The sequence below is a fragment of the Meriones unguiculatus genome, chromosome 12 (assembly GCF_030254825.1).
Source record: "Meriones unguiculatus strain TT.TT164.6M chromosome 12, Bangor_MerUng_6.1, whole genome shotgun sequence".
In the NCBI taxonomy this organism is placed as follows: Eukaryota; Metazoa; Chordata; class Mammalia; order Rodentia; family Muridae; genus Meriones; species Meriones unguiculatus.
The window spans coordinates 15,491,816-15,509,334 of NC_083360.1; the positions used below are offsets into that span (position 1 = coordinate 15,491,816).

Here is a 17,519-nt window from a genome sequence, read left to right on the forward strand (position 1 = left end):
CCTCTTGTATTCTTATTGGCCTCTCCTTTACATTGGGGAAATTTTCTTCAATGATTTTGTTGAAAATATTTTCTGGGCCTTGGTGCAGGGAATCTTCTTTTTCCTCTATTCCTATTATTCTTAGGTTTTGTCTTTTTATTTTTTCTTGAATTTCTTGGATGGTCTGTGTCAGGAATTTTTTTTAGATTTAACATTTTCTTTGACAGATACATCTCTCGATTTCTTCCATTGTATCTTCCACACCTGAGACTCTTTCTTCCATTTCTTGTAGCCTATTGGTTATGCTAACCTCTGTAGTTCCTGCTTTCTTCCCTAATTTCTTTCTCTCCACAATTTCTTCCATTTGTGTTTCAAGTCTATCTTCAGGTATTGAGCTATTTTGTTGGTTTCCTTCACCTGTCTGACTGTATTTTCATATTTTTCTGTCAATTCCTTCAGCTGTTTGTTTGAACAATCCACTGTTTCTTTTATTTCATTCAGTGATTTAAGCATTTCCTTTCTAAAGGCCACAGACTGTTTGGCTGCAGCTTCCTCTATTTCTTTTCGTATTTTATTAATTCCTCTGTTATCTTCTTCATGAGCATAGATGTTAGGTCATCTCCTTCAATTTCATTTATGCTGGGGCATCTAGGGCTATTTGCCCCTGGATAACTGTGTTCTGGAGATGCCATTTTACTCTGGTTTTTGTTAGTTGAACTTTTACGCTGTCCTCTATCCATTGGGCTATCTTAGTTGTTTGAAGTTAGTTTCTGGTTGTTCCTGGACTCTTGTAGTGGAGAGAATCCCTTTGGCAGGAAGATGGTTTTTCCTGAAGGAAGCCTTCTCAGCTTTTTGGGTATAGCCACTGGATGGCCAGTGTTTTTCAGGAGTTGCTACAGCTCACCTCAGGCATAGAGACCTGGGTGGTAACTCTGGTCCTGATTAGTCAAGAGGGCTTTCCTCTCACCGGGAGAAGTCCTGGAGACAGCTGCCCTCCTTCTGGGTTTCTTGCTGTAAATTTAGTGAGCAGCTGCTGTAACCTGTGTGTCCCGTGGTTTGGTAGGTTTTGTTAGGGATAACTGGTTGCCCCTTGGAGCAGTATCTGGGGGTTGATCTCAGGGTTCCCGGTCTTTTGTAGGTCTGAGGTTGGGGCTCTGTGCCCCAGAACCCAAGAGGTAATCTGTGGCAGGTGAGTACTGTTGTCTTGGTAAAAGCAGGCTATTTGGGGCACAGCAGTTCCCTGGGTTGGGCCAGTCTGTGGGACCTTTTCCAGGGATATACTGGGTTGCCTAAGTCTGTCCCCTTTGCTTCGTTCCTTGTTCCTTGTGAGGGTTTCTCCAGACAGTGACTCTAAGACTCTGGTGTCTTGGGGCACACAGTTCTGTCTGTAAGGAGTAGTTGGTACAAAGCAGGCCTCTGGGCTGGCGGAGCGTGTGCCTGCCTGCTAGTCTGCAGGAGCCAGGTTCCCAATACCTCTGTGCTCCCTGCTTAGGCCCGGATCTGTGATGGCTGGGCGTACTTGCCTGTTTGCGATCTGTGGTCTGCTAGACTTTCCCCAGGCAATGCCTAGGTGACCCCAGTAGCACGGTTTCTTCCTTCCCTGTGGGGCCCTCTCTGGACAGGGGTTCCCAGGCCCTGTTGCACTGGGGAGTGTCTGTACCGGCGAGCTGGGTGCGCAGCTCTCAGCGTGGCGGGAGCTCAGTTGTGATGGCGGCGGGTACCCTAGGTCAGTGAGACCTTCCAGGGAAAGACTGGGTGACCCGTGATCAGACTCGCAACTTTGCTTCCCCGTGGGGTTTTCTTGACTCCCAGTCTCAGGCACCCTTGTGCCCACCGATCAGCCTGGTAAAGTGATCGGGACACGCAGGCTTGCGGCTCCAGCCTGGAGACCCAAAGCCTGCATTACCCGGGATTTCTTCTGGGTTCTGTCTGGGCAGCTGAGAGTGGACCCGACCGATTCCCACACTGTGGGAGCCTCCCCTCACCTGGGAAACACGATCACAGTAGTTTTAGGGCCCAGAGTTCAGTTTCCTGGTCGCTGCACGGAGAGTGTTGTCCCGCTTCTCAGACACAGTGCTCTCCCAGCGCCGCCATCTTGGCTCCCCCCAATATGTGATTCTTAATGTCTTTTCTCTCTCTCTCTTTTTTTTTTTAACAACTCAGTACTATATTCAAATGAACATAGATGTGGGGCTATCCACTGGAGCACAGGAAACTTCCCAATGGCCACACCCTTAAACAGGATGATTATTCCTCCAGCTATTAACCTCAGTAAAAAGTGGAAAGCACCCCCCCCCCGCAATCTGTGCTAGAATTTTGGCTGACTTGCTCTTGTTCAGGTCTTGTGCAACTCACCACAAATTAGCATCAATTTACTATAGCACTTTCAACCATCCACATAAATAAATGTGCATTTCTCATTTTCTTTCAGGATTCTATTGCTGCAATAAAACAGCATGACCAAAGGAACTTGAAGAATCAATGGATTATCTGGTTTACACTCCCATACCATGGTCTACTGTTGAAGAAAGTTAGGGTAGGAACCTGGAGACAGAAACCCAAAGCATAAGGTCATAGAGAAATGCTACATACTGGCTTTCTCCTCAGACTTACTTAGTTTGATGAATATATAAATATATATCTATATATACATATGTGTGTATATATACATATATTTCCAGCACTCAGGAGGCAGAGGCAGGAGGATCTCTGTTGCATCACATTGATATAAGCTAACTAGCACAGGATCTATTGAGAAAGCAAGTGATTCAAAATAGTTTTCAGCTACATCCAAATTTGATTTAAAAGGTTACTCTAGAAACCAATCATTTAATTTTAGTGAAATCATTTTATACAGTTTTATGCAAATTGTTAATAAACCAGCAAACACTCCCCCACTTTACTATGATTAGCCTTCGTGCAGTACAGTGAGCAGCTAGCGAAAATGCCAAGACAAAGGTATAAAGCAATTTAGAATTTAATGAGCCTATCTCCCAATTAGAACACATTCCTAGAGATATGTCTAAGTAAAAATACTTCTCAACATGAACTTCATTAATGGCACTTAAGTTTCTGATGAGTGCTTTGGCTAAGGTAAATCCCTCTTTAGAAGCAAATCCCCTAATTGACTCAGCTTCCACAGTTGACTGTAGCCAGTAGATTTGCTCAAGTCCACAAGGCAGAGGAAATGCAGTTCAGTGAGATAATAACTTTACATTTTTAATATGGACTTACCCTGCAAGACAGAGTTGCAAGCCAAATCTGAATTTTAGTGCTTAGAGAATTACAGTTCATTTGGCAGCATGCCAGCTTATATAAACTTGGCAAGAGTCACAGAACTGAGGGCTGAAAGATGTCAGGTGATGAAAGTTTGTGACCTGGTCACATCTCATGCGCCTTTTGAAAATTCAAGAAAGTCACTGAATCTCTGTGGTGGTCACTGTCTTCATCTTCAAAGGGAGGCTAATGACATCTGATCTGTTTCCATATCAGAATCATCAAGAACAATCAGGTTATGCACACAACAATTGTACAGCGGGGCTAGAATTAGCCTTGTGGCCCTTCTGTGCTGTCTTCATCTTTGTCCCAGCACAATAATGTTTGCTTTAATTTGAGAATATCAAAGTAGATTACCTGATTATTTTAATACTGGGAATCCTTGGGTATGTTAGAATTTGACTGGTCCACTCGGGTGGTCGTGATATTGATACTTGTGGCTTGGATACTGATAGACAATAAGCTGTTCCATCCACTTGAGTAGGGGCTGACACAGGAGGAAAATGGGATTGTCTTACCAATGTCAAGTTCATTGAACTGTTTGGGATTATTATGCCAGTCTCTTTCCCACCCAATGGGCTCCAGAGGAACCCTAGGGTTATATAGCATGGGCCATGTTGAATGGCCTCCTCTCCAGGGTCATCTATGTACCTGGAAGGGCCTGAGGGTGTTGGTAGATGGGATAGGGACACTGATTTAGGAAGTCCAAGTCAGACCCAGACTATGAATTCCTGACAAGCTCCTAGATGAAGATAAGACACAGTCTCCCAGGCTGCGCCTTTGTAATATGTTGAAGTGAGGTACTCTTGGCTGTCATAGCAACAACAGTAAAAAATTCGCAGGCTGTGTGGTTTAAACAGCAGTGGTTTATTATCCCCCCGTTCTATAGGCTGCAAGTACAAACTCAAGCTATAAAGTAGAGATCTATGTGTGGAAAGGTATTTATACTCACCTGCCTTTCTCTCTAAGAAATATCTCTTTCCCTATAAACTCACAAGTCCTAGATAAACTGTAGACGTTAGTAAAATGCATTGTGCTATTGGCTTATCAGCTATGAATTGTAACAGAGAAACCTTAAAAACTGGAAAAACACAGGAAGGAATGTTCTGTGGAGGGAACTAAGTGCCTCAGGTAAACTTTCCTAAGAGTCTAAAATTGGTCGAAATGATAAAATCTATTAATGTAAGAGACTATCTTTGACTTCTTCCCCAAGTCAACGAATCCATCATCAAGGCTGGAGCAGAGGAGTTTTACACTAAGTGCCTGTGTGATTCTATATGTTAAAGTCTGAGGACCACCAAGAAGTGATTGACAGCTCCAGTTTGTCAAGAGATGAATGCAGGGTCAAACCTCAGAGGCACTTCTTCAGAGCAGGCTGAACTTGGGCAACTTCACTTCTGTGAGTTTCAGTCTCATATTTGAATCAGCATAAAATAGTTATGTAAAGCATTCCTTCCTAGTGTGGAGTAATGTAGTGACACAGAGTTTTAATCGAGTGCATGCTAAGTACTCAATCACTATTAAATACTGTTAAGTTTTACTATTATTGTATAAGCCCTGGTGAGCAAAGGAGAACTTCTGAATGTAGGGGCTTTCAGAAATAACCAGTAATAGGCAATAATTGTTCAGAGCACAATAAAGTAATCCTGGATGTTATGACAATATCCATTGGTTTATAAATAGCTTTCATTTTCATTATCTTATGTGATCATCACAATGACCTTGCAAAAAAGAAGTTCTCCTTTTTAACACATGAAGAGTTGAAGCTGAGAAATGATTAGTGACTTTCTGGTAAATATAGATGTGGCCCCATAGGGTTTTGTAAAGATTAAATGAGGGAATATTCATAAAAATCTGAGGATAATGGCTAAGACATGGTTTACTTACTATTTTTGCATCTGATTTTTATATCATCTCTAGAAGGGACCATAGACTAAAAACATGCAATATGAAGAATAATTGGAGTTAACCATAAAAATGGGAATCTTTGTGCATATATTGAGTTTGGAAGACTAGCCATGATGGATTTAGCTTCAGAGAATGAGTATTTCCTTTACTTGGGACACCCGGAGAGCCAATAAAGAAATGGAATGAGCAAGATTATTTACTCTAGACCTTCAGTGCTAAGTATTAAAAATGACAGTAGAAGTTTCAGCAAACAGGACTGGAGAGATGGCCCAGTGGTTAACAACACTGGCTATTCTTGCAAAGGGCCCAGGCTCCAACACCAGCACCCACCCGACAGACTCCAACCACCAGTTTCCAGGGCATCTAATACCCTATTCTGGACTCCATGGGAACTAGGTACACTTTCGATACACAGATGTACATGCAGGCAAAACCATCGTACAGATAAAAATGAAATAAATTTAAAAGCCGTAGCAGCAGAAGGGAATTTTCTGTATTATTTTTCATAGACCAAGAGCCCCTATGAAGAAATCTGACATGAACGTTGTAGTAACCCAGATCCCACAGAAAAGTTTTGGAGGCTTACTGTACTGCCACTTCTCCAGTATAGTCTCCACTTTAGAAGATTTTGTTGCCGAATCTGCAGCCAGTCCAGATACAACCGTAGAAGGATCCAAGCAGACTAATCCTCACTGGCAGGTCTTAAAAAAGTGGAATGGCACACAAAAAATAGTTCTGCAAATTCTGTGGGTGGCCAAGGGGTAGTATATTTCTCGTGATGTGAATAAGGAGGGCAGACATGTTTTAGAATGAGCTGTTTCCTTTTTATCTTCTTTGGTTTCATCAGGAAGGAATGTGGCAATGGTAATGGTACAGGTGAGAGTTCTCTTTTCTGCATCCTTCAGTGAGCTCCACATATGTGCCAGCACCCCCCCCCCCCCGAAGCAAATCGCACATGCACTCTCATTTATTCTTTGCCAGATGTTCAGAGGGGAAGGTGCTACTGTTTCGTGCATTTTGGGATGAGAAAGCTTAAGTTGTTCACGCTGGCACACAGTTAATTAAGATTCCTGCTCAGCCAGCTGGGGCCCAAACCCCACACCTGATGAAGGTAGTTTTAGAAGTTGGTACAGAGAAAAGAGTGGACTTCACAACTTGAGAGGAATTAGTGAGCCTCCGCAGAATAAGAGCTGCGGACCTTTATGGTAAGGGTTTACTAGCAGGAAGCTTGCTTTGAGACTATTGAAGTCCTGCCACGAGACCAGAATGAACTAGGAGGGACAGAGGAGGTTGTTGGGAGGAAGTTAGGACCAGACACTATTCAGAAGTTTATATGCACGACTCGCCAGACGTTTAGACTGCCCGATCTAATCATCTGGCTCTTGTCCTATCCCTCCTCCTCCTTTCCTGCTCCAGCCACGCGTGGAAACCTCTTCAGTCCTTCAAAACATGCTATCCTCACAGCTGCTCTCTTTCCCCTGTCCTGGTGCTACTTTTGCCCATACTTCTACTGGTTTCCTTAAATCACAACAAACCTATAAAGTAGATTCAGATGACAGCTCATGTAAAGTTTGGATGAAGTCACGTCATCTGTAATTAGTGAATGTGGGATCTGAATGCAGGCAGTGGAGGAATTGGAATTGTCTCCTCAACCGTGAGTGTGGAAACCATTGAGTAAGCTCCTTCTGGGACTCCGGGTGAAAGAAAGGACAACTGGCAGCTGAGTTCTAACTGGAGAAAGAGGCAAGGTTTCACCGTGCTGTGTAAGCAGGAGGGTACACGGAGAGAGGCTGGCTTTCCAAACCCTTAGACACTGCTTCCATCTTGTTGGGGTCAATTGACCTTGCCGCTGAGAGTGCGAACAAATGTTAATTTGCTTTGCTGGCCCACAGAACCGGTCAACTCGACCTTTCTTTTCAAAAGAGGCACTGCACGTCTCACTCCTGAGGGCAGAGAAGCCTGTGTTTTAATGCTCAGCTCTCTCTCTTAACAGTAACCATGGCCACAAGTGGTTTATTGGGTTGTTTCTGCTTTTCAGCCATTGCTGGCCTTGGTTTGCTTAGTAAGACAAGCAGCCCTGGGTGATGAATTCCGCTGGGATCTCAGCCATGCCTTCCAACAGAGCGACCTCCAGTGAAACCTCCCCTTTGAAGAAGGAGCTTGTGGGAAACGTCTCTTAGTCAGCTGCTCCGTGTAAGGTGCTGTGGTCACCTTGACCCTGTCTAGTCAGTGTCTCGAAGTCACTTTCTCCAACCTCGCTCTGAGTCTCATGACTGAGTTGCGCTTGGGAAGTTTCCTGTCTAGGAGTTGCTGGCTCTCTGCCTGATTCCCGAGAAGGGCATCTTCTTGTACTTGCTTTCTGGTGTCCTTCGAATCAAGGCCAGAATCTGACCTCCTAGAGACCCCGCAGAATATTTCTTTGCCAAAGACTTCCTCTTGAACCAGCCCAGAGCCAGGCTTTATGTGATGCAAAAAGGGGTTACTGGAAAATCTCAAAAGGCGCCCTGCTTAGCCTTAAGCCGCTTCGGGTCTCTTTTTGGTACATCTGCCGTCACCTGCGGCGCCGCTACAGACTCCTCCACTTTCCCCTTTGGTGACTTGGCAGCAGGTGGCAGAGGCGGTGCCTAGCTTGCCAGGGGCGGGGGGCGCCTGGCTCTGTCTGGCGGTACAGCGCCCCGGCTTCTCAGCGGCGGGTGTCTTGGCCCCCCCCCACCCGCGTAGCCCTGCCACCCAGCGCGGCACAGCGCCCCCGGCGCCCCCCGCCGGCCTCCGCCCGCACCTGCAGCGGCTCCGCGCGCCCTGCCCGCCGCCGCCACCGCCTCCAGCTCTCAGCGCCTTGGCCGCCCAGGACAGAGTGGCTGTGCGCTCCGGTGCCAAACCCATCGTCAGACGCCCGTGGGCCAGTGGACTCTAAGAGTGTCGCTCCCGCACCCAGCGTCCCCCAGAATGAACGTGAGGAGAGTGGAAAGCATCTCGGCTCAGCTGGAGGAGGCCAGCTCCACAGGCGGTAGGACGCGACGGACACGCGAGCGGACGCCCCGCTGGCACAGTCCTTCCCTCGCTGTGATCCGTGCCCCTTCCACGCTGGGGGCGGGGGGACGCTTGTTGCCACCGCTGCATGAGAGAGAGTGATGACCCGTGTGGGACTCGGAAAGGGAGGTGGGAGCGGGGGCATGGAGGAGCCAAGGAATGGGGGTGCATGGCAGGGTCTAAGAGGGAAAGGAAAAAAAAAAAAAGGCTTGAAGTGTGTTTGAAACTCGCTGGTGGCAGGGTCCGCTGCGATCCCGTGCGTACTTTTTTGCCTTCCCTGAAAATTTCTGAGGTTGTGTTTTGCTTTTACCAGATGCCTTTCACAGGCACACTTCCTTCCCCTAACACCTGGGGATAAATGAGCCAAAATGGTGTTGATCCACCCCCTCCACACTTCCTTGATGCTCCCAAACACTTCACTGGAACTCTATTTTGATCCTCCGGGTGATACACAGTCTGGAGGTTGCCCACGTCAGAGCCTTTTGCAGGCGCGCTTGTCTTCTATCGCTACCTTCCCTTTAGTGTGTTCGGAGAAGATGGTCCTTAGTGACACTTGGAAATAATTTTATATAGTACAGCCTTGGGAAGGTACTGGGCACTCTTGCAAAGAGCGTGTCTCGCAGGGAAATATGCGGGGACAGGAACTGTTCTCTGAGTTCAGCAGGACCCAACACAGAACTGATGTCCTCCCACAGACCACCTTGGGTTACATCAGTTTGTTTTTAGATGGCTTTGATGTGTACAGAATTTTTTTAGAGGACCCTAAATAGGATCAAGGTGGTTGTGGAGAATGTGAGTGAGGAAGATTATATAAGCTAAGAAGTCACGAGTAGCTACCCTGTCATTTGGCCTTTCAGGGTCAAAGCATGGCCTTGAGGGTGATAAAGTTACAAGAAAGTAGATTTTTAACCATTATCTAGAGGAAACTGAGACGCTGAACAACTGAATCCGGCACTCAGAAATGCAAAAGAAATGGACATTCGGCGATATTTTCCCTCTGATAGTTAAGCTTGGTGTAACCAGGAGGGTGCTTGTCTCTGAGTGTGAAATTCTAAAGTCTTAGTTCTCCACGGACTTTTGAACACTAACAAGACCATTACCACCTGTGCCCCAAATTTTACCTCTGTTGGTGTTTTTCTCAGAGTAGCAGCTGCCTCATTTTTTATAACCCAGCATACCTGGAATAGTTCATGAAAGACAGGTGTAATGCTTTAGAGACTGAAATCTCTCTCTCTGTCAGAATGACGCTTTCAGGGTTAGAGTTGTAGGCTGAGTGCATACGGTTCCTTCCTGTCTTTGCAGTTCCTTCTATTGTGAATTGGGTAGTCAGGAGAGCCTGTGTGTTCAGGGCTCAGGGCGGTGGTGTGGACTCAGAGCTGGGATAGATTGTGGGGGCACAGGCTCTGGAGTTGGTGGCATATAATATTTGCCTCCTCAGTAAGAACAGCTCTTCACTTGGGCCCAGTCAGCCAGATGAGGATTGCGTTTGTAAGTTCACTTTCCGTCCTGTGCCATGGCAATAAGAATTTTTGTAAACGAGAAACACAAATGCAGTCATATCTGAGGAATATGCAACAATTAAAATATTAAAAAATTAGAAAATGCCATATCATCTCTAGCATCAGCGTATAATGATTTCTTGGAGAATAGAAAGATGTTGATTACATCTTGGCTAAGATGAGCATGAAAGTGAAAAGTTTAACACTTTTTTCTTTAGTTGTGTGCAGACATTTTTGAGGTAATTAATATGTAACGATAGGACAACAAACAACAGTTGAGAGCATAAACTTTTGTTCTTGTTGCTACTGATCTAATGGGTAATACTAGATGTGACTAAACATTGTTTAGAACATTGGTTATCTGTGCTCATATTTGCAGTCATCAGGGGAAAAATAGACGACTGTCAATTTTAAAGGCCTTAGGTTTTGATTTAAAACAGTAGCCCCAACTCTTGTTCTTTTTTCAATGAGTCCAGCTTGATGGTCTTACCCTACATATACCCTCAGGGTATACATTAGGACTAGAGAATTATAAAATGATCCAATCTAATATTAACAGAAATGGTCTGATAGAGAAATTGAGGAGAAGAGAAAAAAATGAGAATTGGAGAAATCTCTCTCCCTCCCTCTCTTTCTCTTCTATGAGTGTGCATGTGTATTATGATTTCATTTGGAGGCAAAACTTTGAAAAATCTTCTGTGGAGAAGTGAAAGAAATCACCTCCCCCCTTTTGTATAAAATAGTGGGGAAAACCTCAGAAATGGTGGCCAAAGAGTTAATTATGTTGCTTAAGCTTCCATTCTGTGCACTTTTCAACACACAAAAGCACTTAGTGTGCATACATGCATCACCTTCTAGGTCACTGCAGCTGATAGTGTGAATGCTACAGAGCACAAAATACTGATGGTGGTGGACATCCTAGACTTGGACCTACACTGACACTCATCAGATTCTGTGTTGTACGCAAATTGTCCTAATATATTCTTCATTTTATCTTCTAGTCCATTATTTTCATACCCTGTTGTAAAATCTAATATATTCCTACTACCAGTATGTGTGTGTGTGTGTGTGTGTGTGTGTGTGTGTGTGTAGAGGGCAGAGAGACAGAGATGGAAGGAGGGAAAAAGGGAGGGAGGGAGAAAGATAGAGATAGAGAGAATTCAATCACATATTTAAAGAAATCAGGAAGAAGGTCAGAGGAAAAAGCCCTGTGAAATTATTCATCGGCGTCCTTAATTTGTGTCACCTAACTTATGGATGGCAGATGTTATGTAATGTAATCTACAGTAAAATGGGGAGGAAAAATACATGTTTCAATAGTAGTATGAAAAATTGCTGGAATTTTTGAGTCATAATTTGATGGATTTATTGCAGCTTTAGCTAAAGTTTTGTGTTCATTAAGGTTCAAGAAAAGTCAAATTAGCAATTCCCTATGAGTAATAGTCAAAATTTTATTTTGAACCTGGTAAAAACTTTTCATTGTATAATATATTCTACTTTCTTTATGTCACACAAATGAAAGGGAGTATTTAATACATATTGTGAAATATTATACTTCAGAGATGCCCATTTTTTCCCTTCTGTGCTATTTCTTTTACTGGTCAATGATTACACTCTTATTTATAAAATAAGGCATAGCTGTTTAGGGCATTAATGAACCATGCAAGATAAAACATGTGTGCAAGATTTCTGAAGAATTTAAGACAGATAGTGGTTGGTTTGTTCTGAAAATATTATTTCTGGACAATACACAATCTTTCTAACTCATTGTTTATGTCATTTTGGTTTCCTCATTCTTTCTGGTTTTCATAACATGTGGATAATATTGCTTTTCAATATTTCACAGTACATTGACTTGTTTACCCAATATCTCTCCTCCTTAGTGATCATTTTCAACATCAGTGTGTGTGTGTGTGTGTGTGTGTGTGTGTATGTGTGTGTGTGTGTGCACGAGGCGTGTGCGTCCGTGCCTGAGAGAGAGGGGGCCGAAGAGGTGAATATATGAGCACTGTTCATTCACTAGGCCTTTATTAGGCCTCCAAAATGTCTTACAGTTGTTCAACTGAACCCTTTTCTACATATTTATTCACCCTTGAGCGTGAATCACCCATTTATTTTTCGAAATGGCTTTTTGGTTAGTGGTCCTAATGTCTTCCGCTACATTGTCCTGAACTCGCTGTGGTACTTCATCTGCTCACCAATGTGCCTTAGCTGACGAAAAGCCCTGGGAGAGTCTGGCCTCTGATTCCTGGTTATTACTGCATTTCTTGGAATCTAGTTTGAGGACTCACATGCATTGTCTCAATCTCTGGTAATGACTGCATGCTTTCCCGAGGCTCTCTGTGGAACTGATTTACTCTGCTCTCTCTCTCTCTCAGATTCCGGGTGACTCTTTTTACGACCTTTGCTTCTTTTCTTTTACACATTCTATTCAACTTTCACCAACTTCTTTTTTAATTATCTTTGCTCTGGGTACTCTCCTCTTAGGCAAACTGCTATTTTAATTTCTAATTTTGTGTTCAAGTCTTCTCAGTGCAGTCTAGCCCATTGCTCCTCCAGAGTGGTAGTCAGACATTTTTATTACCAAGATTTCAGACAAATCAGCAAGTTTTACTAGTACTGGAAAGTTAAAACAAACCATCACTAGAGAAGATATGTTATGTCTTTTAGAAACAAGTTATTATTTACATGGTGTCACATTAATTGAGACCTACAGATTGAAAATGATTGGAGGAGATTCTTCTCGATGGGACTTCCATTGTGGTGTTGAATCAGTCACCAGTGTTTATGTACTCCTGTCTCTTACCTCAATTTCCTCTCAACTAATGTTATGTTCATAGCATCATTTCCAGGCAGTATGCTCAACTCCTCATTCCCTACCCTCTCGCACTTAAAGTCAACTATATTTACTAACAGTTGACTTAAGTCTCATTCTCCTGGATAATGTATTTTACTGCCTTCCTTTGGTTCCACTTGTAGAACGAAAGATAAGTTTGTATTAGATAGATACGAAAGGTTCCCATGATAATGTGATCATCTTCCACCTCTAGATTATCTTCTCCTGTTCTGCCAGTCCGTGCCTTGATGTAGGTGAACTGGATTTCCTCCTCATTCCCAATCATACTTTGTGTTTCCCCACTGCTCAGGATTAGCTTCCTGCCCTGATGTTACTTGGTGATTGTCTGTCTGCAAATCTATCCAGACCCATCTCAAATTCTATCTCCTCTTCATGCTACTTTTCTGCATTGTCCCTTCTCTCCGACTAAAAACTGCTCTTTAGCTTTGCTTATATAACTTTCTTTTTATTTTGATCTGAATCTGAACAAAGCAAAATAAGCTTGGCATTTTACAGTTATTAAATTGTAGTTCCTCATTAGCATATACCCTACACAAATTACTCATGTTTATCCTTCTAGTTAATATTTACACAATGCTTCTCAAACTAGTAAATGCCTAAAAGACATTTATTGAATTTAAATCATTTTGCCCCATGATAAACCTATGAAAGAACTTGAATTTCAATTTATATTCAGTTGCTTGATATACCCTTTTTAGGAAGTGGCTTTTTTTTTTTTCCTATCCTCTTTATTCGGAGGATCATGTCCCTGAGTTTGGAAACACTGCATCAAGACTGGACTTTTGTGAACATCTGTAGCCTCACTGCTAGGAGACTGTACATTTTCTGTGGAGAAGACTTGAGTAGCTACTCTGTGTTTTCTCTGTGTTTAAAGCAATAGTCAGAATTGTCTTTGTATACTGTGATACTCTTTCATCCTTAATAGCTTCCAGATCTATTTACTTCCAAGTTCAGTAATCCAGTGGATTCACAGTGCGTAGTTGTTACTTCTGGTCCCTGCCCAGTCACCCAAAATTAATGAGTCAGTATAAAACTGGTTAAGTATTCACTCTGAACTGGGACTTTGGTTGCTGCTGAGTTCATTATAGAAGTCGTCCTTTCCCAACACTTCCCAACCCGTTGTCTATGCATCTGCACTGCCATGTCTGCTATCATTGTTGTTATCTTTGTTATTAAGCTCATCCCCGTGAAAGCGCCTCCCATTGGAGCAGTAGCCATAGAAATGAATAGAAAACTCAAACCACTGGGACCCTATTCTGTGGACACACATCTGTTTTTTTTTGGTTCCTTTTCTCTCCTATCAGCATTTACAGGGAGAATAGGCTGTATCAGGAGGGAAGGCTGAAGAGAGATAAGGTTCAGTCCTTTACTCCAGTGGCTGTGGCTAGCTCCTTTGTTGCAGAGCCTCTTTTCCATGGCCGATCTTCATGCAAATGCATGCACAGTATTAGGGAACTGAGTAAGTAAAAAGTCAGTGATTCACCCAAAGAGCATCAGACCCGTCCGATACCTTTTTCTCAGAGGCGGGACCTGGGGCATCAACCCGCATGCAATCAGACATGCTCTTCTCTGGGTCCAAAGCGGCTGACCCTGAGTGCAGTGCTTAGCCTCGCATCCTGAGCGTGTCATTTTAGCTTTTTATGGTATCCAACCATGCTTGGGGAGAATGTCCTGCTTCAATGGCTGTAAAGGCCTGAATGATCATGGCTGCATCACACTGTTGTGAGACTCTAATCTTGCATATATACCACAGGCAAACCAAGGAGACCAACACCAGAAGGCCTGCTAACACTCCCATGCCCGCCCATTCCTTCAGATGATTCATGGCTGCAGCAATCCATGCTGATAATCCTGTGGCTAGTCCTGCGTCCACTCTGGTAGAATTTACTGTGACAATGGCCACTCTCAGCTGCTCCATCGTGGTATCGAATTCTCCAGTCCAATTACCTAAAATATAGCTCGACAATTGTTTAGACAGATTTGCAGCACAGGAAAAATTCTCATGTTGTATGCTAGTGACACAAAGTCCAGCATACTTTCATTGACAGCCAGGTTGAGCGATTTGCCATAGGGTATCAATTTACTCCTGCAAGAAGTGAACATCTGTACAAAGTCCCAATTTATTTCTAATATCAGAGATCAGACCTCTACTCTTGCCTGATGCGTCTAAAACAAAAAGGGGGAACTGTAGAGAGCTGCGGAATGCTATGCCTTAAAGATGGAGCTGGTTTCCGCCTTCCACCTTCCCGATGGTGAGTGCTCTCTGTCACGAACAACTCCACATTTGGCTAAGGCCGAGGATCTGGCTTGCTTCCATGTATGTGGACCTATCTGCATTGCCCCCGTGGCACGCCTGGGTTGGCTACCCAGAGGCTATTTAAGCTGTGGGCTGGCTTTCCCCAGGGTCCGAGGATTGTTCAATGTTCCTGAATAAACTGCATTGAAAAAAAAAAAAAAGTCAGTGATTAAAGACCACAGCACCCTACACACTTTGACATTATAAAGAGACATTTGATCAGGAACATAAATATTTAATTCTCTATGCCATCATGCCCATGTTGAAGTCTGAGTTTTATTCCTGGGTGTACAGCCATTGTGGCTGAATATCTGGATCACTGGGACATACTGTCACTTTAAACACTTTTGGGCCATATTTTTATTTATTTATTTTTATTTATATTAATCACAGGTTATTTACTTTGTATCCCAGTCATAGCCCCCTCTCTCATTCCCTCCCAATCCCACCCACCCACCCTCCTTCATCTCCTCCTTGCCCCTTTCCAAGTCCACTAATGGGGGAGGTCCTCATTTCCTTCCATCTGACCCTAGCTTATCAGTTATCTTCAGGATTGACTGCAACGTCTTCCTCTGTGGCCTCCCTCAAGGGTGGGGAGGAAGTAAAGGAGCCATTCATTGAGTTCCTGTTCCCCTTACTAAGGTACCCACTTGGTTACTGGGCTACCATAGGCTACATCTGAGCAGGGGTTCTAGGTTATATCCATACATGGTCCTTGGTTGGGGAAACAGTTTCATAGAGGGCCTCCGTGCCCTGATACATTTTGTCCTTGTGGAGCTCCTGTCCTCTCTAGGTCATACTAACAAGTGCTTCTTTCATATGATTCCCTCCACTCTGCCCAAGGTTTGGTTATGAGTCTCAGCATATGCTTTGATACACTGCTAAGTAGAGTCTTTCAGAGGCCCTCTGTGGTAGGCTTCTGTCCTGTTACTTGTTTTCTCCTCTTTCCCTTCAGACCTATCTCTCTTATGAATATTGATGCAGAAATACTCAATAAAATACTTGCAAACCGAATCCAAGAACACATAAAAGATATCATTCACCATGACCAAGTAGGCTTCATCCCAGGCATGCAAGGGTGGTTCAATATATGGAAATCCATCAATGTAATCTACCATATAAACAAACTGAAGGAGAAAAACCACATGATCATCTCCTTAGATGCCGAAAAAGCATTTGACCAAAACTTTTGGGCCATATTATTAACCTTTGAGAAACCACTTCCTTGCTTATTCCACTCCAATTGTTCACTTAGGTAAAAGTGAGCACTGGAAACATTTCATTTAGTTTGTAACTTTTGGGTTACCTCAAATTTGAATTGGCTTAAGGAAATGTCCCCTCTTGTATTTAGGTGCCATCTGTTCATGAACAGTGAATAAGTCCTTAGGGAATTAGAACTGGCATTTTGCAGGTTTTTGAACAATGACTTGGGAGGAAACTAGACCTCTATCTTCAGATGTCAGAGTGTTATTAGTCTGAAATAGCATTGAGTGATGCAGTTTATTTAAGAGTGGTATTCTTGAAGACCAAATGGGATTCAAAATAGGATCTGAACGATGGAATAACTAATAGAGTTTACAGACAATCCTTGACATGTCTTCCCTGTAGTATAATACACAGATTGTGTTATACGTTCTAAAGCACCTATAAGAATATCCCCAAATTGTTTTTTTATGGTACCATGCATGTGAATATATCCGCAAGAATATCCCCTAATCAAATTCTTTTCCATAAAATAATACATGCCTGTCAAGTGACTATGTGAGTTTTATGGTAAATTGTGTGAATATAGCACATTTGGATATTAAACCTATCAACATTGCAGAATGGATTTTCTGTCACAGATTTTATATTGGGGTTTTAAACTTTTGTACATGAATGAGTTTTTACTTGGATAGCATGAGCAATTACTCCATGGCAGTTCTATCCCATATTTTTCTCTGTGTTGTATGTCTGGTAAGTAATCCAGAAATATGTTGAATGAACAACTTCCTAACATCACGGTGATCCCTAAGGTAGAGGTGTCACTATACTGCAACGTATTCTATGGTGGGAGGGACAAAGTGATGCTCTGATCTTTTTTGTCTCACATTTACGGGAAGCTTAACAAATACAACAGTGTAGCACCCTTCAGGATGTCTGTTGGTCAGTGCTACATCGTTGGGTTTGTTAAGTTTCCTGTAGATATGAGAAAAAGAAGAGCAAGCATCATTTTGTCCCAAAGTAGAATAGGTTGGAGTACAGTGACAGATAGTGTTTGAGGAACAACTGAGTTCAGTTTGGACAGAACTTTTGACTTAGAGAACTTATGATTTAATTTCAAGAGCTGATATCAAACAAAATAGTCATTGAGTGTAATGCCACCCTTCCTTTAATCCTTTTTTTCCCTCTGTATACAGTGGTGAAGGTGATATCTTGTAGGATATCTCATAATGTTAAAATGAGTTTCATTCCTCAAACATTTACAAAAAGGCTACAAAGTGTTAGGCTTATAAAACAGATTCTGTCTTCAGAGATCCTACTGTTTATACAGAAGACAGTTGCTGGATATGCCCTGGTTAGTCACACTGGAATAGTGGAAGAAATGACTTTCTCTTTTAAAATACCCATTCCCATGATGGGTAAAGTGAGTTACATGTCTAACAGTGAGAAGACTTCCTGTGGGTGGGATGCT

General features: G+C 43.1%; 1 protein-coding gene across 2 annotated transcripts in view; it reads left to right on the forward strand.

The window, feature by feature from the left end:
- Positions 1–7,459: 7,459 nt before the first annotated feature.
- Positions 7,460–17,519, forward strand: part of Kcnip4 (potassium voltage-gated channel interacting protein 4) — a 1,134,333-nt gene continuing 1,124,273 nt past the window's right edge. For both annotated transcript variants that reach the window (XM_060365333.1, XM_060365337.1), the window contains exon 1: positions 7,460–8,170. In XM_060365333.1, the coding sequence (XP_060221316.1) occupies positions 8,110–8,170 (61 nt within the window). In that variant the 5' untranslated portion in view covers positions 7,460–8,109. The remainder of the gene's footprint in view (positions 8,171–17,519) is intronic.